Here is a 22,100-nt window from a genome sequence, read left to right on the forward strand (position 1 = left end):
TATAGCGTAACAACATATTAAATCCATTGTTAGACGAGAAACGAAAGAGAGGCACAGAACTACGCGCTTCACATATGACACGCGACACATATCCACAAAATTGGTGCTTTGTTATTTTAAATAGTAGGAATAGAGATTTTTATATAAATTTAATCAAACTAAAATTACTTTGGTTTGTGAAAAAACGTATAGCTTAGTGGGTATAGAGCTCGAGTAGTATTTGAGTCTTAGATTAGATTCTAAAATATTTAACAACATGTTTTTAGTGGTAGACTTGGTCTTTCTAGGGACTAATTTTTAGTCTCTATATTTTATTCTATTTTAATTCCTTACTAAATACAGGAACTGAAATATAGTTTTAGTTTCCGTATTTAGCAATTTAAGGTCTAAAATAGAATAAAATTGAGAGACTAAAAATTAGTCTCTAAAAACCAAACACGCTCTATATATTGTTAGTAATTTTGTTGTTAAATATATTTGCTCCATGTTTGAATATGCTCGTAAAGGTTATCTTTACATGCATACTCCCTCCGGTTTACTATTAGTTGTCGTTTTGGATAAGGTTCGAGTCAAACTTATAAAATTTTGACTACAAATAACTATTTTGTTATTTAGTTTTGGAACCTAATATTTATATGCGTCAATTTGTCATAAAAAGTACTTTTATAAAAGTATAAATATAGTAAGAGTTCATTTGTATTTTAACAAAAAATATTGGTAAAAGTTATATTTTGGAGACCGTGTCGTTGTCCTAAGAGCATCTCCAACAAAGACCCTAAGTGAGGTCCTATTTTAAAATATAGGACCTAACAAAATAAAATGACTTCCAACAGTGATCTTAATTTACAAAATTTGATTAAATTGATATAGGACCTGTGGGCTTGACTCCTAAATATAGCACCTAGCCAGAAGGCCCTATTCTGTCTCACGCCAACAAATTATTCCGAGGAAACTTTCGTCCGACTCCCTGTCGCCGATCTACACTTCAACCTCGCCGCCTCAACGCTCTGGCAATCTCTTCCTCCACTGTTGTCTAGTGCCTAGTTGGAGCCTCTTCCCTGCCGTCGTCCAGTGCCAGGCTTCAACCTCCCCGTCGCTGTCAACTCTCTTCCTACACGGTTGTCCAGTGCCTGAACCTGTTTCTCGCTGTCGTGCAGTGCCTAGGACTTGGTCCGTGCTGTTGTCCAGGAGATTCAACCTCCACCCCCACCGGTAATCAAGGCAACTTATGGTGAGTGCTTCTCGGAATATCTTCTAAATCCCATTCTCATGTGCTCCGTGGAGAATAGAAACAACAGCCATATACTTGCTTTGATGGATAGATAGAGACACGATCATGTGGGATTAGAAATAGTATCTTTGGAGTGAAAGGGGAAAATGGCAGAGTGCTTTGTTTATGTTTTAAATTTATAAGAAAACTCCCCCACATAAATTCCCAGCTCGACTAATTTCTTGACAATGAATTAGTTTGCAAGTCTCATTTTCCAATCCATAACCTGCCCCTCTGTATCCCATATATGTGAAATCCATGAGCTCTCTATTGCTTGTTATAACAAAGGAACATGGATTTTATGGTTCGATGTTCTTAATCCTTAAATTAACAATGATCTTATTTGTTGGCAACATCAAGGCACCTCATGGATCCCAGGCAGCCATCAACAAGAGGCCACAGGTCTTTGTTGCATGCTGCCATAGGTGCCATTGGAGGAGTCCGACCTGCACTTCGCCAAGAATCTAGAAGAAGCCCAATGGATTTTAGTACTGCTGCAACCCCACCAACGTGCACACAACATCTATCTCAACATGAGTCGACGGTCGGCGGTGAGAATCCCTCCTGGATGTCTGATTATAGGTACACAATCTAGGTTCACCAGACAATCAAGTTGGTTCATGTCTTGTTGGTTACTTCATGCATATATTCAACCATTTTTAAGCTGAACTCAGTGTACCTGACTGATGATATCAATGAGACTTAGATTACTGTGCGAACTCATTTTTTTGTAGCACTACCACCTCCCAGGGGGGTTATTACACTTCTGTACTCAACCAGGAGGATGCAAATGTTTTCAGATCTGATGTTGTTGAGGACCTTGATAATGAAGTGGCAGAGTTGCCAGGGCTGAATGAAATAAACTCGCAGCCGATTAAGAGGGGCCGATCCAAGAATTTCAGTGAAGAGGAGGACCTAATGTTGGTTTCTGCTTATCTTAATGTAAGCAAAGATCCCATTACTGGTAGAGATCAAAAAGAAGGCACATTTTGGGAGAGAGTATGGAAATATTTTAACAAGAACAGGAAATTCAAGTCCGATCGTAATTGGTCATCATTGAAACATCGATGGCTTGCTATTCAGAAGGAAGTGAATATTTTTCAAGGTTACTATGATGCCATAGAAAGGAAAAATCAAAGTGGCAAGACGAGTGATGACAAGGTGAATCGTACATATGCTACCATTTTTTATTCTTCTTACTATGCCATGTACAGTTGGTCATATGTGTTAATCATGTGTTCTTTTCTAGCTTGCTGAAGCAAAGGCAGAATTTCGGGAAACACAACATGAGAGGGCATTCTCTGTCTTCCATGTGTGGATGATTCTTAGGCATGAGCCAAAGTGGCCATTCAAAGAATCAAAGCTAAAAGACCCACAAGAAACAAATAATGCTAGTAGTGATGCTCCTATCAACATTGATAGACCACCAGGGAGGAAAGCTGAGAAGGAAAAGGCACGGGCTAGAAAGCATGGTGTCTGTGATGTTGATGGTGATCCTTTCTTTGAAGAATTAAAAAAGACGAGAGAATCACGAGAAGAAAATGACAAAGACCGAAAGGCCCTTGATGAGAAGTTCTATGAGTTGGAAAAGATTAAGGTTGAAGCAGAGCGAGATCGTCAGGACAAAGAGATAATGCAAACTGACACAAGCACAATGGATGACGAATCAAAACAATAATTCAAGTTGATGAAAAAAAAGATTTTGAGTCGTCGTTTCGGGAGTAGTCAGCCATAGGTGATTTAGTTTTTAGAATTTTAGTTCATTATTGCCATAAGTCTGCATGTAAGTACTTGAACAATCTGAGATTGACAATGTTCAAAACTCATAAAAATAATGAAGTGCATTTGCTAAGTTTAGCATTACATTCTTTTGTTACCAAAGAAAGCAGACCGTGAGGTCCAACCATTCTTTTATTGTCTCAACATTGTAACACTAAAGAAACAAAACAAACGAGTTTAACCAATACTAAACTATTAGTGCTCTATTTGGTGCCCTTGCCGCTCCCACAGGTGCTCAACTAGATCTTCCTTAAGTTCATGGTGCATGAGAGAATCTTCAATTCTGTCCTGATGAACAAAGGATGAAAAATTTGATGTCCCTGCTCGTGACACAACTCGTTGCGTGTCAGCAGCAGTCTTGTCATATGGCACATCAAAACCAACAACATCACGTTCATCTTCAATTACCATGTTGTGTATTATTATGCATGCCATCATAATATCTCGAAGTGTTGCTTCATCCCAGAATCGAGCTGGATTTCTAATGATAGCAAAGCGAGCCTGCAACACACCAAAAGCACGCTCTACATCTTTCCTCTGAGACTCTTGAGCAGCAGCAAAATTTTTGTCCTTCAGATTTGCCGGGGCCTTGATTGTTTTCACAAATGTTGACCAAGGAGGATAAATCCCATCAGCAAGGTAGTAACCCATATCATAATTATGCCCGTTAACTGTATAAGTAACGTATGGAGCTTCACCTTTCACAAGTCTATCAAATAGAGGAGATCTACGCAAAACATTAATATCATTATGTGAACCGGGAAGACCAAAGAAGGCGTGCCAGATCCATAGATCCGTAAACGCAACTGCCTCAAGTATGATAGTTGGTTCTTTCACATGACCACAATACATACCGTGATGAGCTGTAGGGCAGTTTTTCCACTTCCAGTGCATACAATTGATACTGCCAAGCATGCCAGGAAATCCACATTTTTCAGCAATATGAAGCAATCTAGTTGTGTCATCTTCATTTGGAGCCCTCAGGTATTCATTGCCAAACACTTCACAAATTGCTGCCACAAATTTTCTTAGACTCTCAATAGCAGTGCTTTCACCCATCCGAATATACTCATCAACATAATCTGCTGGAACACCATAAGCTAGTTGTCGAAAAGCTGCAGTAACCTTTTGCAAGCAGGTGAAACCATAATGACCGGCGGCATTAACTTTCTGAACAAAATATTTATCATGTTTTTCAACAGCTTCAGCTATCCTTTTGAACAAACGGGAACTCATCCGAAAGCGTCGTCGAAAAATCTTCTCGAGATATGTTGGATTCTCAGCAAAGTAGTCAAGATATAATTTTATAGCGTGTTCTCCTCTACTTCGATTGTAAACCTTATGTCCAAAAACTGAACCACGATGCTTTTTCCGCTGCTTCAATTTTGTCTTCCAGTATTTACCCATCAAAAGAACAATGGAATAGTCAAGTTCATCTGCTAAATATTTATCTTGTTGATGTATCTTATACCTCCTAAAACCGGACATGTTTCTGAAACGTATTGAAAAAATCGAATAAGAAATCAATTAATAGTGTATCAACATAGATGAAAATTATTTATGAACTCTCCTTCATTTCATATTGACTAATCTTAAAACATCTATCCAATAATTGGAGCATCACGTCAACTTGAATTAGAGGAGAAGGGAGTAATAGCATCACGTCCAATTCAATTAGAGGAAGAGAGTAACATGAATGTGTGGATGAAGTACTCCTAGGCCGCTAGGCGTGAATAGCATACCAGACGTGATGAAAAGCAAAGCATACCAGGCGTGATGAAAAGCAAAGCATACCAGGCGTGATGAAAGTTGCAGTATTCTCTCTGGCCGTCAGCCTGTCCCTGCGAATAGAGATGGCAACGGGTACAAACCCGTTGGGTTTTGCCGTCCCAAACCCGTACCCGTGAAAAATTTCTATGCTCATTAAAAAACCCGTACCCATGACGGGTTTGAGATTTTGCCCAAACCCATACCCATCGGGTTAGCGGGTACCCATGGGTTACCCGCGGGTTTGATCTCCAATATACTTGTTCTTCTCATAATCAATAAGTATCGTAATGATTAATGATATCATGATCCAAAATCTATGTAATGAACAACGAGTTCATGATTTGGTATAAAAATTATTAGTAAAGAGAATGAAATATAAATAATAAGTTGTATAATTAAGTAACCTTGCACTAAGTCATCTATCCACCACATATATAACGCTAGTAAAAACTATAATAGCAAGCAAGTAACACTCTCACCGACTACTGATACATTCACCGACTGATAAAAATTACGAAGTAAATAAGGAATAACAACTTTATTGTTTGTTTATAAAATAAAATGATAATATGCACTAGGTTTGGTCGGGTTTAAAAAACCCACGGGTTCACGGGTTTGGGTACTATAGGAACAAACACGTACCCATAAACCCGTCGGGTATAGATTTATGCCCATTAACAAACCCATGGGTATGAAAATTGACCCAAACCCGTACCCTAATGGGGTAAAAACCCATCGGGTTTCGGGTTTCGGGTACCCATTGCCATCTCTACCTGCGAACGCACGTGATGAAAGCTGCGCCAACCTCCTGCGTCTACAGGGTGAAGGAAGATGTGTTGCCAAATACCTAGGTCTCCGGTCGTCCAACGAAGCATAGCAACCGGCGCGCAAAACAAGTACGGCGTGACGGGAAATCTTCCGCCAAAACCAATAGATAAAACCAGATTTAACTAAATGACGCTGTATAGGAGTCACTGTTGGAGCTAACACAATTGTTGGGCCCTAAACACATTTCTATCCGGCCTTATTTTATTTTTAAGGCCCAATTTTAGGTCTTACCCTTGGAGATGCTCTAAACGACAACTAATAGGAAACCGGAGGGAGTACATCATAAAATGTCTGCGTTATATGGGCAATTAAAAAAAACGTTGACTTTGAGACGAGACAGTAGTACAACTAACTCGAGGTCCCACCTCTTAAAAAGTCTGCCCCACTTGCTTACGCGAGACGCGACACCAATACGCCATCCACTGATCCACCTCGCCTTCTGCTTCCTTCAGCGGTTCCGCCCATCGACTCGACAGATCCTTGTTCACGACCTCACCCTATTCAGATCCCAAGCGGCCACGCCCAAGCCCAAACCCTACCCACCCATCTCAAGTTCTCAACCAGCGATGATGGCAGCGGAGCCCTCGCCGTCGGTTCCCTCCACCGCCGCTGAAGACATGGAAACCCTCGCCCTCGACTCATCCTCGTCGTCCGCCGCCGCTACGGCCTCCGCCTCCGACCCCCTCCTTCGGCCACCTACCTCCCCGACCGCCGCCGCGAGCGACGACCCCTTCGTCATCGACGACTTCCTCGACGAGGACGACTTCACCGCCCCGCCGCCCAGCGTCGCCGGCCCGCCGCCCGCCGTGCTTGGCGATGCGGCGTCCCCAGTGTTCCCCAAGATCACCGTATCCGATCCCAAGAAGCACGCCGAGCCTAGCGGCGGGGGTGCTGCCGGTGTGATCCCAGGGTCCGGCAGCTACTTTTCTTACCTCATCACCACACGTTTTGCGGGCGGCGGTGGGGAAGTCCGCGTGCGGCGGCGCTTCCGCGACGTGGTGGCCCTCGCGGACGGCCTTGCCGCAGCTCACCGCGGCCTATTTGTCCCGGCCCGGCCCGACAAAAGCGTCCTCGAGGGGCAGGTCTTGCAACGCCACAACTTCGTGAGCCAGCGGTGCGCTGCGCTCCAGCGTTACCTCTGCCGCCTTGCCGCGCACCCCATCGTCGGCCAGAGCCCTGGTCTCCGCACGTTCCTCACGGAGCCTGGTGCCATCCCCGCCTTCCAGAGTGAGGCACCGCGGTACTGGACAACCACGGTGAATGCTGCTGCTCCGATGGTTCAGATGAAAGCTGGGAGGGACTTGTTTGGGATGTTTAAGGGTCTCAAGCAGACGATGGTGAATGGGATGGTTGCAACAAAGCCTCCACCTGTGGAGCAGGAGACAGATACAGAGTTCCTGGCGCACAAGGCCAGGTTCGAGGACTTACAACAGCAGCTTACCACAACATCACAGCAGGTATTGGTCCACTCACAGATCTTGTGAAATAGCTCAGTTGCATGTATTGGCCCTCACGATGCTTCATCTTTTACAAACATTATTATGCGAAGAAAACAAAATTGCTCTGGCTGGTCCTTATAACTTTGTATTCTATATATATATGCAGGCTGAAGCGCTCGTTAAAGCCCAAGATGGTTATAGAGAAACTACAGGTCACTTGGGAATGACATTGATTAAGCTGGCAAAATTTGAAAGAGAGCAGGCAACATGTAACTCCCTAAGAAGACGGTCTGGTGAAATCCATAACTTTGCAAATTCTGTTTTGAAGATGAGCAGGTCACAGATAAAATTGAACTCTGAAATTGTGAAACACCTGGTATGTTGATATATTGTGGACTCCGTACTGGGAAAATGTTTGTATATTTTACTAGAATTATCTGACTCATTAACCTTATGGCTTTGCAGGGTAGTATCCATGAATATTTGGAGATGATGATATCAGTTCATCATGCATTTACAGATCGCTCTAATGCTTTACATTACGTGCAAATTCTGTCAGCAGATTTGTTTTCCTTGCATATCAGGGCAAGGAGACTTGAATCGTCGTCAGCAAGAGATATGGGGCACGAGTGGTCAACATATCAGAAAGTAGAGGGGTTGAAAGAAACAATAAGATCAGCGGAAGCAGCCAAAAGTGATGCAGTTAGAGAATATGAAAGTATTAAGGTTAGTTGCCTGAAACAATGTAATAATAATGTTCCATAAAAAACTAAGGAGCTTGAACTTACCTAGGAAAATTACGTAAACATACACCGAATGGTATTAGGTGCCGAAAAAGAAGTGTGCACCTCTTACCTTCTATTGTTGTTGTGCCATGATTTTAATCTTTACATCAAATTAGCAGATATGGCAAATTCAGCATAAGGGCAGACCTAGTACCGGAGGCTCCAGAGGCTTGGGGTCTGGAGAAGGGATAAATTGAGGCAAGCCTTCCCTCGCTAATGTGGAGATGTTTATTAAACCCGCGACCTAGCTTTACTATTCACATCAAATTAGCACATCTAGCAAAATCAATATGACATTATTAAATTTATGTGCATAGATCAATATGGATTAGAAGAACCGATGATTCATAATTCTAATTGAAAGAAAAACAGATAGTAACAAACACACCCCTTAGGGCATGTGCAAACCTGAGCCCCTACATTGGTTTTCCAAGTATAAGAGACAGTTAAAATAATGCATGATACAACTGAGCTTTTAGATCATAAATACAGTTAAGAGACAGTATGTATAGAAAGTCGTGAAGACGTCTCTTGATTTTTTTTACTTATCCCCTTAGAAACCCCCCCCCCCCCCCCCCCCCCCAATTAATGGAGTTGCCCTAGGAAAAGAAACCCTGAAAAAAATCTTGAATCCGAGTATCTGACAGATCACTACTAAATCCAACAAGGCAAAGAAGACGCATCTGCTGAGTATCCGTGAGCTCCTCAATTGTTTCTTGATTTAGTGCCCCTCAGTGTGACCAGTTGTTTGTTCTCTCACCCCTCACTGGTCAATTCTGATCAACTGATTTGCTAAAAGATTGGAACCTGAGCTCCCTGCCACAGAATTACATGTTGAGAATGAGAGGCATCCGCGTGTGAGGTCTCGTGCTGTGGTGGGAGCATGGGTGGCTTCTGTGCCTGCATAAAGTGCGCACATGGAGGGTGAGGTTATGGACTGGACAATCCTGGAAGAGTCGGTCGAGATGGGTGAGGGCTTGCCCGGAATGTCCAGTGTCCAAAAGGGGATAGGACAATGAGCAGAGCCAGTGATACTCACCCCGTAACCTTAGAGGGTGTTTGGTTTCTAAGGACTAATTTTTAGTCCCTCCATTTTATTCTATTTTAGTCACTAAATTGCTAAATACGGCAACTAAAATAGAGTTTAATTTTCCGTATTCAGCAATTTAGGGACTAAAATAGAATATAATGGAGGAACTAAAAATTAGTCTCTAGAAACCAAACACCCCCTTATTCGGATGGGCTGAATGACAAATCATCGCCCCCTATCCGGGGTCCATACTACCTGGTGTGGATCTGTGGAATGGGTCCCAACTACAACGGCACGATGCTATGGACCTTCCAATTATCTTTCTAATCTAGCAGTTCTAATTTACGGAAGCCTAGAAACTAGAAGGTGCCTAGGGATGCTTTCTCCAAATGGAGCGGTATTGGGCTTTATTCTCTCTTAGGTTGAGCATATGTTTCACCAAGCAAACTCTGATAAATCATATTTGTGGCGGGTCCAGTGTTGGTGTAGAAAATTATAATACTCTTGGGATGGTAGGTGCCACTATGGCTGTTACTGAAATTTGAAACCTATTGGCTTTAACAATGCAGGAAAACAACAAGATTGAAATAAAAAGATTTGACAAGGAAAGACGCCACGATTTCATCGAGATGCTGAAAGGTTTTGTGATAACTCAGGTAAGGGTTTTACGTGGCCAGCAAATAAAGCCCCCTTGAATATTACACATTGTACATTTGCTGACAAAATGGAGATGATCGTGGTTAACTTCATAATGTTTTCCCTCATCAATTGTTTATGCAGGTGTCTTATTCAGACCATTTTGCTAACATGTGGACAAAGGTAACGGAGGAAACAGAAGTATATGCAAACAGGAGCAGCTGATGTACGTATAGGGAGTGTAGAATAGTTGATTTTGATCTATTTAATTTGCTCCAACATCCAACGACAACAATCATTCTTATTCTTCCCCAGTTTTGTCACCTTGAGTTGGTTGTAAACTTGTAATGCCACATGAGTCATGTGCAGTCGTGAAATTGGGTCCCGGCAGATGAGCTTCTGTGCTACCCGAGAACTGGCATGTGTATGTGAGAACCATACGCAAACGTGGTTTAGGTTGAAAAATAATGGCGATACTAGAAATTTGACAGCGTAGTTCTGTAAAGGAAGGCTCGCAGGTCCGGCTGTTGCAAACGCCAAAAAGTTCTCTCTAGAGCCAGATGTTTCTCAGAGAGTGATCAGGGGCGATATGGTAGGCAAGATAGTTTGTTTCTCGAAGAACTTCTTTGTTTCGTACTGGCCAGCAGCCAGCAGCCAGCTATGTGCTCTGGTATGTTCGTCCAGTATACTCGTGCTCCGTGCATGAGAAAGAGGTGTCATCACGCTGTGATGACTAGCCACGTGTGCATGGATACTAATGCACGTGGCATCTATTCCAGGAGCTGTCTGCGCGTATATAGGGAGCGCACTTATCTCCACTTCTGTCTGTGCGACAAGCGACTTTATTTCAAGAAGACAGAAGAAGGGAGAGTCGTACTGAGGTGTAAGAATGGCGAGTGCACAGGCAGTGGGGCAAGGAGAACGAGGCCACTTCGTTCTGAAGAGCGGACACACCATTCCGGCCGTTGGTCTAGGCACTTGGAGGGCCGGCTCAGATACCGCTCACTCTGTTCGGACCGCCATCGCCGAGGTATATAAGCTGCACGCGTCTCCTGTTTACCCAAACTCTATGGCTAACCCACTTAGAGGAAGTATCAAATTGTTAACTAGAGCACTTGATTGGTTCTAGTTGCCCGTAAGGCTGTAGACAGTGCGTAGCATCGTTTCCCACGGTCAGAACAAGCACGATTAGCTGTAAATGTATGAAATTCTGATTCCAGACACCTCCGTACGGGCTTGTACTGTTTTTACATTGGATTGTATATTGGATTGCAGCTGCAACAGTCCGAACAACTCACTTTATAATCGGTGAACAGCCTAAAAGCCCTGTAGGCTTGTAGCTGCAGGATTTGCCATACTAGTCCGGCGCATAACCTGAATTCCGTAGAAGCCTGTTCTATAATTCAGCGATGAAACCTGAATGTGTCTGATCACCTGCAGGCTGGATATAGGCACGTGGACACAGCTGCCCAATACGGAGTAGAGAAAGAGGTGCACATCAAAATAAAAACCATGAATCATGTTTCTGTAATCAGCCCTCCCAACGTCCCAAGCAGCAGGTGGTGACAGTATGTCGTAAAACATCCTGTGTCGACCAGGTCGGTAGAGGACTTAAAGCTGCGATGGAGGGCGGGATCAACAGGAAAGATTTGTTTGTGACGTCGAAGCTATGGTACCTACACTACACGCAGGGAGTTTATACCGTTGCGCTGAATACCTGAGTACGTATATTGCTCCAGTCTCCGAAATTTGATCGATATTTTGTCTGCTTTTCAGGTGCACCGAGCTGGCTCCTGATAGGGTTCGGCCAGCACTCGAGAAAACACTCAAGGACTTGCAGCTGGATTACCTGGATCTCTACCTTGTAAGAAACCAAAAGCACTGACTTTTTTATTGTTTCAACTTCCTTACTGTTATCTGAAAAAAAAACAAAATTTTGTATGCTGAGGGACAGGTTACAACTTATAGCTACTAAAACGCAATATGTTGTTTCTGATAGAATAGAACCACTATATCTATATGCTTGCATTGACAAATGAACGCACGCAGATCCACTGGCCCTTCAGGCTGAAAGACGGGGCGCACATGCCCCCGGAAGCCGGGGAGGTGCTGGAGTTCGATATGGAAGGGGTGTGGAGGGAGATGGAAGGCCTCGTGAAAGACGGGCTCGTCAAGGATATAGGTGTCTGCAATTACACGGTCGCCAAGCTCAACCGCCTGATGCGGTCAGCGAATGTTCCACCGGCAGTGTGCCAGGTAGGTTTCGAGCTATTTATATATATTCAGAGCTGATCCATTGCAACAAACAATCCTACAGCATGCTGAAGTGGCAAAAACTGAACTCGAACTATCTTCGCTTGACATTGTTCACCAATGCAGATGGAAATGCACCCTGGGTGGAAGAACGACAGGATCTTTGAGGCATGCAAGAAGCATGGGATCCATGTTACTGTAAGATTTTTTTTTCCCTTCCGAAAATCAGATGGGACAGAGTGATAATCACTAATAATAATACTCTTTTTTGACGCTTCCAGGCTTACTCTCCGCTGGGTTCGTCAGAGAAGAACCTAGCGCACGACCCGCTCGTCGAAAAGGTCCCTTACTACTTCAGTGGAACCCAAGCTCCTAAACTAAAACTACATGCTGCTGTTCCTAGGTCTGACTCCAAGCGTTTAAACCACAGGTAGCCAACAAACTGGACAAGACCCCGGGGCAGGTGCTCCTCAGGTGGGCGCTCCAGAGGGGGACAAGCGTCATCCCTAAATCGACCAGGGACGAAAGGATCAAAGAGAACATCCAGGTGTTCGGGTGGGAGATCCCTGAGGAGGACTTCAGGGCCCTGTGCGGCATCAAAGATGAGGTGAGTGAGGGGAGGGATGACATGGTTCTTGGGGTTTAAGGCTTTAGCGATAGCTTAGCATATGACTTGGTTATCAGTATGTCCTATGCATGTAGGTTATGAAGCTAAGAGGAAAATGAAAACTAGTATGGGAAGTTTTCTTATCGATACGTAAGACTTATTGGCATCAATTGAGCTTGTTAAGTTGTTACGCCACTTCTGACAGGCTACAGCCTATTGCCCTAGTGGAATAATGCCATTTTTCACACTCAAATAGGGGGTTTGAATGCAATAGAATTAATAGCTAGTTAACTAAAAATTGATAGTGTATGTAGCTAACTACTATGTTGGATGTTTCGGCTAATTTTAGCAACTAATTATCAATTAACTATTAGTTCTAGCATTCAAACGTGGTCTAAGATAAGAATTACAGTTTCCAGATTTGAGGCACAGAGTCGTTTGATCGGTCTACTGCTGTACTGCATCACTCGTTTGTGTGTGTGTGTGTGTTGCCTGATCTGCAGAAGCGCGTGCTGACCGGAGAGGAGCTCTTCGTCAACAAGACCCACGGGCCGTACAAGAGCGCAACCGAGGTGTGGGACCACGAGGACTGAGCTGAGCTGCCGTGCCGCCGGATGCCTCCCACTCCCACCTGATGAACCAGAATAAAGGATACCGACGCACCTGTCAGTCACCTCCTTCCCCGTGCCTTGTGAGAGCGGCAGCCTCTCGCACAGGGAAGATGCTCTGTGAGAGCAGCAGCCTCGCACGAGAAAGATGTAGAAGAGTGTGTGCGCAACACACTCCTGTACTGTACGATAGACTGAATAATAAAGAAGAAAACGATCCACATCTCATGCAAACTGCAATCTGCAGAGTGCAACGCAGCGCCGGCCGAACCAAGTTTTTGTAGGATCGAAATGTGCTGTCTCGCCTCGCGCACCAAAGCACTATGTTTGGACCACTGAAAAAACGTTTTTTTCTTATCAAACCACATACACCTTGGTACCAGCACCGCTCTGCAGAAATATAGCAGCAGGGCATGGGTGGGTGGATCGACAGGTAGATTCCCCCGGCTGCGGTACGGCGCCCGAAAGGACGGGACCGTATGCACGGCCGTTTTGTACGCGTGGTCAGGTACGGTACGGGTGGGGAATTTTGTAACGACGGCGCGCACATGGGGTCCCCGGTGGGGCCAGGAGGCAGCGACACAAGGCCTGACTGACAGCCAGCTGGTCTCCAGCACGGCCCAGATTGTCCGGGCCCAGGAAGGGCGCCTAGTCTCAGAGATTCTCGAAATAGAATAATGGGATGGCCTGGCCGCCTGGTCGTGGCCGGCGACCGGCCCAAATGTTAGCGCAGGTAGATTGGATCTGGTGGTGGCAGCCGTATACGCCGAGTAGGCCGTTGGTGCTTAGTCTCCGAGCCGGGGAAGCTTCCTCGTGCTATGGTCGCTCCTTGCCGTCGTGTGTGTGTGCACGTCGAGGTCGAGCTGGTTGAACCGCGCGCACGCCGCTAGTACGCACACGTGACACGCCGCTTCCTAGTCAAGTACTACTACCAGCAGAAAGTGTGGTGCATTCCACCGTTTTTTTTCAGTCAATATACGTACTACTACCCGCAGCTCTGTAGCTGTAGCAAAGCATGGCTAAGCCTGATACCCGACATACTGGATGCATTGGACTCGACGGTTCCTACCCGAACCGACAGACACAACGACGTGCACGGCGGGCGCACCCCCCTGTCTGGCTCTGGCATGCCGCTGAATGTACTCACGAGACAGCTGGCCAACGCAGATCATCCGCGGGTCGCATTGTCGTCGCAAAAGCTACCTTTCCCACCCGGCGACCAAGGCGGCTGCGCCCAAAAGCGCCGAACGCCACAGACCCCCTTGCCGCGCCACCACCCGCCCACCCCGCAGCAGTCGCCGTCAGCCATCAGCGCGAGCAAACCACCCTGCACTCCTGCACCACTGCGCGCGGCGCGGCGTGCCAGTACGTACGTGCAGAGCCGTAGGGCTCACGTGCCGTGCCGCCTGCACGGCTGCTAGGAGAGCAGCCGCCTGGCAGGACGGGCGAAAGCCTGCGCACGAGGCACGACTGCTGCAAGAGCGCGCTGCGGCTGCGCAAGAGTGACCAGTGGACATAGGCTGCTTGGGCCACGGGCGGGAGCTGACTGGCTGCGCCCTACTGCCCCGTGGGCGGCTGCGTCTCTGGCCGGCTGCCGCCGGATGCTGCAGACGCCGGCCCCGGACCGGACGTGCCCAATTTGGCGGCCGGCACCTAGCAGTGGCAGCCTTTTGGGTGTCGTCCCGCAGGCAGGCAGTTTCCTGGCCCAACTTTTTTGACGGGTCCCCGATCCAGGGAGCTGCCTTTTGCAGTCCGGTCCGCGGCTGCCGACGATGGGGAGTGACACTGACTAGACACGCACGGCGGCGCGAGGACGAGGAACAATTCGGGTTTGCTGCTACTGCTGCTGTCTCAAAGTCTGCTGCCACCACGGTCGACGCGGGCACCGCACAACGCAACCAAAAGCCCAGAGCCGTCCGCAGACCATTGGCGGCGTTGGCTAGCATATAAAGCTACTACAAGCCAGCTGCATGCGCACGTTTTGGCCTACCACGTACGTACTTGTTGCGCACGGCAGCAGTTCTTTCGATTCTCGTGTGTCTGATTTCCGAAACCTGTCAAAAGTGGCCGAATGTTGATTAGGGAAATTCGCGCGCTCTTCTGTCCTGGGTAAGGAATGTCTTAATTATTCCTTCCTATTTCCTAATGACGATTGGAGGGTGACAGACTTTCCCTGCAGCTTCCCCGTGCTCGTGTTGGGAGGAGGAGACCACGGCCATGACATGACCAGAGCCTGTTAATGCACCGGAATTCGTTCATTCACATGTGATGTGAAGGGCTTAAAACAAAGTGACACAGTTGACGACGACATGGTGCAAGGCTGCAAGGCCATGCTTGGGTTTTTTGTGTGTCTTGTTTGTGCTGGATAAGATATGGTTGGGAGGACAACACTGGCCGGGTTTATGGAGTGCTTTCGTAGTAGTAGTAGTAGGGCAACCTCTCTCCCGAGAGTCCCGTAGTGGTCATACGAATTAGACCAAAGCGTTCGTATACATGCAATGCATGGTTCAGAGTCTAATGCCAACAAAAAAAAAGAATACGTACTAGCTAGGGCAACACATTTCTAGTAATTCGATTCCGAGACAAATTTAAAACACGTGGTATATATGACAGTTGAATATATAAACCTTTAACCCACACGACTCGTCGAAGCGATGACACACAACGGGCTGTATGCAGCGTCTACCGATATATTTAATTTGTTGCTTGTTTTATATAAAGGCTGTCCTATGTTGCGACAGAAAGTGCATCACCATTCTTCAGATTCTAGAACCTGGATTTCTTAATTCATTCTATATGCACTGTCGTGAATATATATCTTGAGACAAAGCCATGCTCATCATCATTATGTTAACACTCTTTCTATATTGTAAACTCTCTTATGAGTTATCCTTTTCATTGTACTAGCTAGTTGCATGTGTAATAAGACTGTTGTCTGTTAATTTTTTTTTTTAAAAAAACGCTACTGGATTAATTTGCTCAACGTAACATAAGAAAACAAAACTTTCACTAGACCTTCAGATTTTCATGAGTCCATATTGCTGTGCTGCCATCCAGTAGCCTGCGTCGCATTAACCGTGCTCCACGATGTCACGGCTCGATCACACAAGAGAGAGAGAGAGAGGGAAAAAAACGTGTACCCATTGCATTACTCACTCGAACGTCCATGACACCATGATGGATAGCCCGCCCGACAAAAGAGCTCTATATAAACCCCGTAGCCTTTCTCCGTGCCATCACCTCATCATAACTCTCACCCCGGAAGGAACCGTGCTAGCCAAGGCCAAAGAGAAGAAAGCCAGAAGCCAAGAGCTATAGCCAGCGTGGGCGACCGGCATTATCTCCTCCCCCACCTCCCCCCCTGCCGACACGACGCGCCAAGCAGCAGCCTTCGAAGAGGAGGGCAGGTATGGGGAACAGCCTCCGGTGCTGCCTGGCGTGCATGCTCCCGTGCGGCGCGCTGGACGTGGTCCGCGTGGTGCACCTCAGCGGGCGCGTCGACGAGCTGGGCTGCCCGCTCACCGCGGCCGACGTGCTCGCGGCGCACCCCAGCCACGCGCTCACGGACGCGTGGTCCGCGGCCGGCGCGGCCCGCAAGGTCGTCGTCCTGGCGCCCGACTCCGAGCTCAAGCGCGGCCGCATCTACTTCCTCGTGCCCTCCTCCGCGTGCTCCACGCCCGCCGCCGCCGCCGCCGACGAGAGGACGAAGAAGCGCAGGAGCCGCGCCAGCAGCAGGAAGAAGCACGGCCACCGGAAGGGCGGTGGCGCCTCTGTGGCGCCGTCGCTGATGAGCGCGGCGGAGCAGGACAACTACCTGCGCGAGCTCCTGTCGGAGAAGCGGGAGGCGAGCCTGGTGAGCCACCGGCGGCGGCGGAGCGGCGCCCGCCCCGGCGTCTGGCGCCCGCGGCTGGAGAGCATAGCTGAGGAGCCGTCAGAGTAGCTCTGGTTCACGAGTTCTTGTCTCTCTGTTTTTTTTTTCTCTTTCGATCTTCCGATGTGAATACTAAGAATCAGGGGCCGATGAGGAAGCGTTTTGGGTTCGGTCGATGGCCTTCCTGTCTCTGTGTAAAGCATCTCCAGGACTGGCGGGCTGCTTCAGCGCTCTTTGCCTCGGAAGTCGAGTGGAAACTGGAGAGAGAAGCGATTGTAAGATCCAAACCAATCTGTACAAACACAATTAGTTTTGAGTTCCGCTGGCTTTTTCTTTATCTGCAACTGCAAGTTGCTTGCCATTTCATGGGTCGTTGACTCATTGTTCTTGTGCACTTGTGCTCTGTATTCTCTTCCTGAAAGTGCAAGTGCTGGTCTGCTGGAGCCCAGGAGTACCGCACTACTGTTCGCCATGACGCCGTGGATCACGACTCGCAGCCAAACTTAAACCCCCCCATGACATGCTGTCCTGCACTGGTCTGGCGGAGGCCTCAAACCGTGCATCGGCTTCTGAACTGCACTGCACTGCGCCGGCGGCGACGTGTCGACTGCAGCAGCGACGGATCCGAAATCTGCGACAGGTTTATGCCGGGCCAGCTGTCAAGAATCTCTCGCCTTCAGTATGTCTGACTTTCTGAGCAAAAGATGGTCGCAACCCAAAATTTGACAATTGTGTAGAGCCAAGATACATGACCTGAATACTTTATCTGTTCAAAAATGTATTCCTTGACCTTGCTTGGCGGCGAACATCTTAATGAGACGTGTTAAAAATAAACCTTAAAAATTCTAAAAAAAAAGAAACTAGCTGTCAACCATTAGACTCTAGCAACGACTGTTGATAATATTATCCATTTTACTATACTATTATGGAAAACAATACAATAAAGTGTCGCATCTTAATTACCCACCTATGTCCTGATTTTACATATAAGTCGCCCCAATTGTTTTTCATCTATGATCTAAAACACTTGTTTCTAACAAAACACGAAACGAGAGTTTCCAATAAAAGGTACGGCAAGAACAAGTGTAATTGATAAGTTTACCACAACCATACGGACAATGCACAGTATCCATACATGTATTGTCTTAGAAGGTGAAAACAAACATGGAGTTATTAGTGTAGATATTGCAAGAGCCTCTATTGCTCCTAAGCTGTGCAGGAGCGTGCATGGGTTGATTTACTAGTTAATACAAGAAATAAAAAAAATAGTTAACAAAGCCGTGAACCCGATAACGTCTAATTTGTGTTGGCACAGAGATAATTGATAATTTACAATCATTTCTATGTGAAAACAAGGAAAAAATTTGATATGTTGAGATACAAAGACAAATAACAAATGTCAAAAGTACCAATTTACTTGTATGTAAAAGAGTGCCATCTGAAATTACCTTAAAATTCGGGCACCTGATATATATAGGGGGATTAAATATAAACGATACAAAAATAATCATGGAAAAATATGATATGTTTCTCATAGATAAGTATGATGTCTGCTATCACTCAAACACTTAACTTAAAACTCGGACTTTTTTATAGAGAAAGAGGAGAAATCCTATTATATGGGGTACAAGGATGAAATGAAACTTCCAACCAAAACTTACTTTAGTTATCTTGTCTAGATACATGCCAAACTTGGAGTAATTTTGACTGTACTTAAGATACGTGAACTGAATACCTTTTCTTTTAAGATCTGCGCACTTACAACGATTTCCTTTTTGACAAAAAAAAAGCAGTCAAACTGCTGAAAAATCATTTGCCCTGACCTTTGCTCCCTAGGAGGCTACGGAAATGATGTGTCCTACATCTTACAGAAGGCAATCCCACTCTGCAGATGCCTGCAAAGTTGGAGCCTCCAAACAAATCACTACAGATAGTGTACATAGTGTGTCGAGTAAAAAAAAAAGAATCACAATTCACAAGTGCGAGCATGTCTTGCCACAATCGATGTGGCAGCGTTTCATCTGGTCAGAACAGGAGTTGCTGCTCGAAAAACGACATGCAGTCTTGTGGCTCGTCCTTGGCGTAGCGCATCGCCTGGTTCGGCTGCTGCTGCTGCTGCTCCTGCTCCTGGTGGTGGTTCGTGTAATAAGAGTACGCCGTGCCCACCGGGTCGCCGAACCCGGACAAGGCGAAGCTGCCTCTCTCCGCGGCCGGCATCGGCGCGCCCTGGTAGCTCGCGGCCTGCTGTGGCGGCATCTGCGCCGCCAGCGCGGCGCGGTAGAGCGAGGCGCTGCCGCGCGCCGGGGGCACGTCGTGGTTGTGCTTGCCCTCGTACGTGGTGACCACCGCGCACGTGTCGTGGCACGCGCGCTCCACGTGCTTCCTCACCAGACACCCTGCCCCCGTGCACTTGTAGTAGCTCCTGCTCAGTACAAGACGTGCATGCATTTGGTGAGCTCACGCCACGCGTATCGAACGCTTCGGGCGTCTCCGCGGCAGTACGTGGGTAAAAACGGCGCAGTAGGCAGTACGCACCTCGGGTTCGGGTTGCCCTTGACGACCTTCTGCCCGTACTTGCGCCACCGGTAGCCGTCGTCCAGGACGTCGATGTCGCTCATCGTCTGCACGACAACCCTCGGCTCCCGCACCGTCCGGTTGTTGCTGGCCACCGACACCGAGCACCCTGCTGCGTCGGCGTCGCCACCGTCTTTCCTCCTGGAACAAAGCGTAACACACGTCATTGACATTCATGTAGAGTAAAGCCCTTCTGCTTTGGTTCGAAAAGTTGAGTGACTCACCATCTCTTGGAGTCGGGTTCATCGTCGTCGAGATCGTCGGCGCCGAAGCTACCGCCCAGCCGCGAGCTCATGCCGTTGACCTCGTCGCCGTCGCCGCCGAAGGACCCGGACGAGTTCTCCGGCGTCACCACGGGTGTTCCGGACAGCGCGCCCCAGGAATGCTCGGGCATCACCGCGTCGCTGGCGCTCTGCACCACGTACGACGCCGGCGCCGAGCTGGCGCCCCGGCGCGTACTCTGCGGCTTCGGGTGGTTGTGCGTGCCCTTGTACACGATCTCCGTGACCTGGCCGTCCGGCGACTGCTCCACCTTCTTCTTGGTGGGGCAGCCCGGGAAGCTGCACTTGTAGTAGCTGCGCGGGTTCTCGCTCCCCTTCATCTGCTTCTGCCCGTACTTGCGCCAGTTGTACCCGTCGTCCGACGACGGGCGGTGGCTCTGCCTCTGCTCGCGGAAGCCGGGAGCCGCGCCGTAGCCGCCGCCGGTGCCGAACATGTTGCCAGCCTGCGCCGCCGGCGCCTCGAATTGCGCCGTCGGTTCCTGGTAGGTCCACGGCTGCTGCTGCAGCATCTCGCCGCTGTACGAGTCTCCTACTCGTCCCTGTAACAGTGCAACGCTATTATTTAGACATCAAACACGTGCATACGTATGCGTTGGAGCAATAATGGTTTTCGAAATAAAATGGACCACTGTACTCTTGAAGAATTGCTCGACATTGACTATTGTGGATTGGTACTATATCATACTGTATTTGTGATGGATTGCGACAGTCGGGCCATGCATGCACAGGATCAACATCTGTCATCATGGAAGACGTCCAAGTTTCCAAATAAAGTTTAAAAAAAAGTTAGGTGTGCCTGATTTTTTAAAATAATTTCAAGCAATATTGTTGCTTCTGTAATTTATGATTTATGTAAATTATACAACCGCTAGAGACGACGGATGCGTGGACTTTCTTGGTTGGAGTTTGCTGCCTCTATCTGAAGTACTTACTGGTTAAAAGGCTACTCCCTCCGGTTTCCTATTAGTTGTCGTTTTGGATAAGTTTCGAGTCAAACTTATAAAATTTTGACTACAAATAACTATTTTGTTATTTAGTTTTGGAACCTAATATTTATATGCGCCAATTTATCACAAAAAGTACTTTTATAAAAGTATAAATGTATTAAGAGTTCATTTGTATTTTAACAAAAAACATTGGTCAAAGTTATATTTTGGAGACTGTGTCGTTGTCCTAAACGACAATTAATAGGAAACCGGAGGGAGCAATTGCTTACCGATGGGGGCATCAGCACAGACGACTGCGGGAAGGACGCCGTGTGCGCCGCACCGGTAATAATCGTGGACGTCGCCGCCGCCGCCGTCTGGAACGCAAAGTCGGTGTACTGCTGGCGCTGCTCAGCCTCTACGCCGCTGCCGCTTAGGTCGTTCTCCGCCGTCCCCATCCAGTTGAAGGGCTCCGACGGGATCGCGCCCGTCGTCGGCGACGGGAATAGCTGAGACAACAGGAACCAGGTTCGTGTTAGGCACGGACAGGTAGCAAAAGCAAACACAAGCTCGACCCGACGTAACGACGGAATGTCCGCGCGCGCATGCACGCACGCGCCGATCGTGGCAGCTAGCTAGCGGCGGCTCCGTGGCTGCTTACGCTGGGAGTCAAGAGGATGGGCGAGTCGAGGAGGCCGGAGAACGCGTGGAGGTACGACTGCGGCGGCGGCGGGCACGACGACGACAGCGGGAGGGAAGGCGGGGTCATGGCCTTGAACTTGGACAGCCCGACTCCTCCCCCGCTGTCCATTATTCGGCTAGGACTCGAACCGCCGCCTAGGAAGCTTGCGAAGGAGGTGGTCGTCGGGAACGAGAGCGCGACCGGTCCGGAGTTAGCCAGCGTTCCGAAGGTCCCCGGCGTCGTGGAGGTCATCGCAGAGGGCGATGGCCGGAGGCTGCTGGAGGGAGACGAAGGGAATGGAGCAGAGCCGGACGGGCGTCCAGGATGTTGATCCCGAGACCGACCGGCTGCAGCCTATATAGACGTTTGAAAGTTTGACCGTTGACCAGTCAGCGATCCGGGGGCGGGAGGGGAGGGGGTGCGTCTCTGACTGGCGGTGGCGGCTGCGCTGCGCAGGAGGCCGCGGCCACACTTCCCCGCTAGAAGATCCTCGTCACCCACCAAGGAGGGTCGAGGGTCGGGACTCGGGACCGCGTCCTGTCGCCTACGTGGCGGCCCCGCGGCTGGCCGGTGCGGTGCGGGTCGGCGTGCGCCAGCAGCAGTGGCGGTCCTGGATGGTTTCTTTGACCTGCTCCGGGTCCGGGGCAGCAGCAATGGAGGGTTATACTACTAGTAATCGCACCGTGCTGATCGGATTAGTTTTGTATCAGAGGACGCAGCGGTGAGGGAGCGAAGACAAGTGAGCTGGGTGTTTTAAAATC

At 47.9% G+C, this 22,100-nt stretch overlaps 4 protein-coding genes across 8 annotated transcripts; 3 read left to right on the plus strand and 1 right to left on the minus strand.

Moving 5' to 3' along the window:
- Window positions 1-6,029: 6,029 nt before the first annotated feature.
- Window positions 6,030-9,928, plus strand: LOC100277081 (uncharacterized). Of its 3 annotated transcripts, NR_176296.1 has the most exons (6): window positions 6,116-7,104; window positions 7,253-7,462; window positions 7,552-7,812; window positions 7,991-8,069; window positions 9,471-9,557; window positions 9,682-9,928. NR_176296.1 is itself a non-coding variant. In NM_001150747.2 (5 exons), the coding sequence occupies exons 1-5, from the start codon at window positions 6,214-6,216 to the stop codon at window positions 9,760-9,762; spliced, it is 1,530 nt and encodes a 509-aa protein (NP_001144219.1). In that variant the 5' UTR covers window positions 6,116-6,213; the 3' UTR covers window positions 9,763-9,928. The 3 variants fall into 3 exon arrangements, 2 of the variants coding, with proteins under 2 accessions (XP_008647670.1, NP_001144219.1); NM_001150747.2 differs by lacking the exon at window positions 7,991-8,069; XM_008649448.4 differs by lacking the exons at window positions 9,471-9,557; window positions 9,682-9,928 and having other exon boundaries at window positions 6,030-7,104; window positions 7,991-8,073.
- A 498-nt stretch (window positions 9,929-10,426) lies between these two features.
- On the plus strand, window positions 10,427-12,990 carry LOC100857058 (uncharacterized). The gene is made up of 9 exons (NM_001254921.1): window positions 10,427-10,567; window positions 10,978-11,028; window positions 11,136-11,209; window positions 11,314-11,401; window positions 11,587-11,793; window positions 11,917-11,988; window positions 12,072-12,131; window positions 12,221-12,397; window positions 12,901-12,990. Exons 1-9 carry the CDS (start codon window positions 10,427-10,429, stop codon window positions 12,988-12,990), a joined length of 960 nt encoding a protein of 319 aa, NP_001241850.1.
- Window positions 12,991-14,997: 2,007 nt separating this feature from the next.
- Window positions 14,998-17,684, plus strand: LOC103630472 (uncharacterized). Of its 2 annotated transcripts, XR_002262909.2 has the most exons (3): window positions 14,998-15,114; window positions 15,185-17,151; window positions 17,299-17,684. XR_002262909.2 is itself a non-coding variant. In XM_020539589.2 (2 exons), exon 2 carries the CDS (start codon window positions 16,415-16,417, stop codon window positions 16,943-16,945), a length of 531 nt encoding a protein of 176 aa, XP_020395178.1. In that variant the 5' UTR covers window positions 14,998-15,114; window positions 15,185-16,414; the 3' UTR covers window positions 16,946-17,684. The 2 variants fall into 2 exon arrangements, 1 of the variants encoding a protein (XP_020395178.1); XM_020539589.2 differs by having other exon boundaries at window positions 15,185-17,684.
- A 911-nt stretch (window positions 17,685-18,595) lies between these two features.
- LOC100281430 (uncharacterized) lies at window positions 18,596-21,662 on the minus strand. Of its 2 annotated transcripts, none has more exons than XM_035959567.1 (5): window positions 21,319-21,662; window positions 20,948-21,166; window positions 19,675-20,270; window positions 19,412-19,591; window positions 18,596-19,298 (listed from the first exon to the last, which is right to left on the minus strand). In XM_035959567.1, the coding sequence occupies exons 1-5, from the start codon at window positions 21,589-21,591 to the stop codon at window positions 18,902-18,904; spliced, it is 1,665 nt and encodes a 554-aa protein (XP_035815460.1). In that variant the 5' UTR covers window positions 21,592-21,662; the 3' UTR covers window positions 18,596-18,901. The 2 variants fall into 2 exon arrangements, with proteins under 2 accessions (XP_035815460.1, NP_001354940.1); NM_001368011.1 differs by having other exon boundaries at window positions 18,601-19,298; window positions 19,675-20,286; window positions 21,319-21,619.
- Between the last annotated feature and the right edge of the window lie 438 nt (window positions 21,663-22,100).

This window comes from Zea mays, chromosome 6, assembly GCF_902167145.1.
Source record: "Zea mays cultivar B73 chromosome 6, Zm-B73-REFERENCE-NAM-5.0, whole genome shotgun sequence".
Taxonomy (NCBI): domain Eukaryota; kingdom Viridiplantae; phylum Streptophyta; class Magnoliopsida; order Poales; family Poaceae; genus Zea; species Zea mays.

What these genes read in the sequence shown, in the direction of transcription:
- LOC100277081 (NM_001150747.2), top strand. Translation starts at nt 6,214, where the DNA reads ATGATGGCAGCGGAGCCCTCGCCGTCGGTTCCCTCCACCGCCGCTGAA. An exon ending in CTGAAATTGTGAAACACCTG is followed by an intron (nt 7,463 to 7,551) that starts GTATGTTGATAT and finishes ATGGCTTTGCAG; the next exon opens with GGTAGTATCCATGAATATTT. An exon ending in GAGAATATGAAAGTATTAAG is followed by an intron (nt 7,813 to 9,470) that starts GTTAGTTGCCTG and finishes TTAACAATGCAG; the next exon opens with GAAAACAACAAGATTGAAAT.
- LOC100857058 (NM_001254921.1), top strand. Translation starts at nt 10,427, where the DNA reads ATGGCGAGTGCACAGGCAGTGGGGCAAGGAGAACGAGGCCACTTCGTT. An exon ending in TTTGTGACGTCGAAGCTATG is followed by an intron (nt 11,210 to 11,313) that starts GTACCTACACTA and finishes TCTGCTTTTCAG; the next exon opens with GTGCACCGAGCTGGCTCCTG. An exon ending in AGCATGGGATCCATGTTACT is followed by an intron (nt 11,989 to 12,071) that starts GTAAGATTTTTT and finishes TGACGCTTCCAG; the next exon opens with GCTTACTCTCCGCTGGGTTC.
- LOC103630472 (XM_020539589.2), top strand. Translation starts at nt 16,415, where the DNA reads ATGGGGAACAGCCTCCGGTGCTGCCTGGCGTGCATGCTCCCGTGCGGC.
- LOC100281430 (XM_035959567.1), bottom strand. Translation starts at nt 21,591, where the DNA reads ATGACCTCCACGACGCCGGGGACCTTCGGAACGCTGGCTAACTCCGGA. An exon ending in CTGTGCTGATGCCCCCATCG is followed by an intron (nt 20,271 to 20,947) that starts GTAAGCAATTGC and finishes GCACTGTTACAG; the next exon opens with GGACGAGTAGGAGACTCGTA. An exon ending in AAGGGCAACCCGAACCCGAG is followed by an intron (nt 19,299 to 19,411) that starts GTGCGTACTGCC and finishes TGTACTGAGCAG; the next exon opens with GAGCTACTACAAGTGCACGG.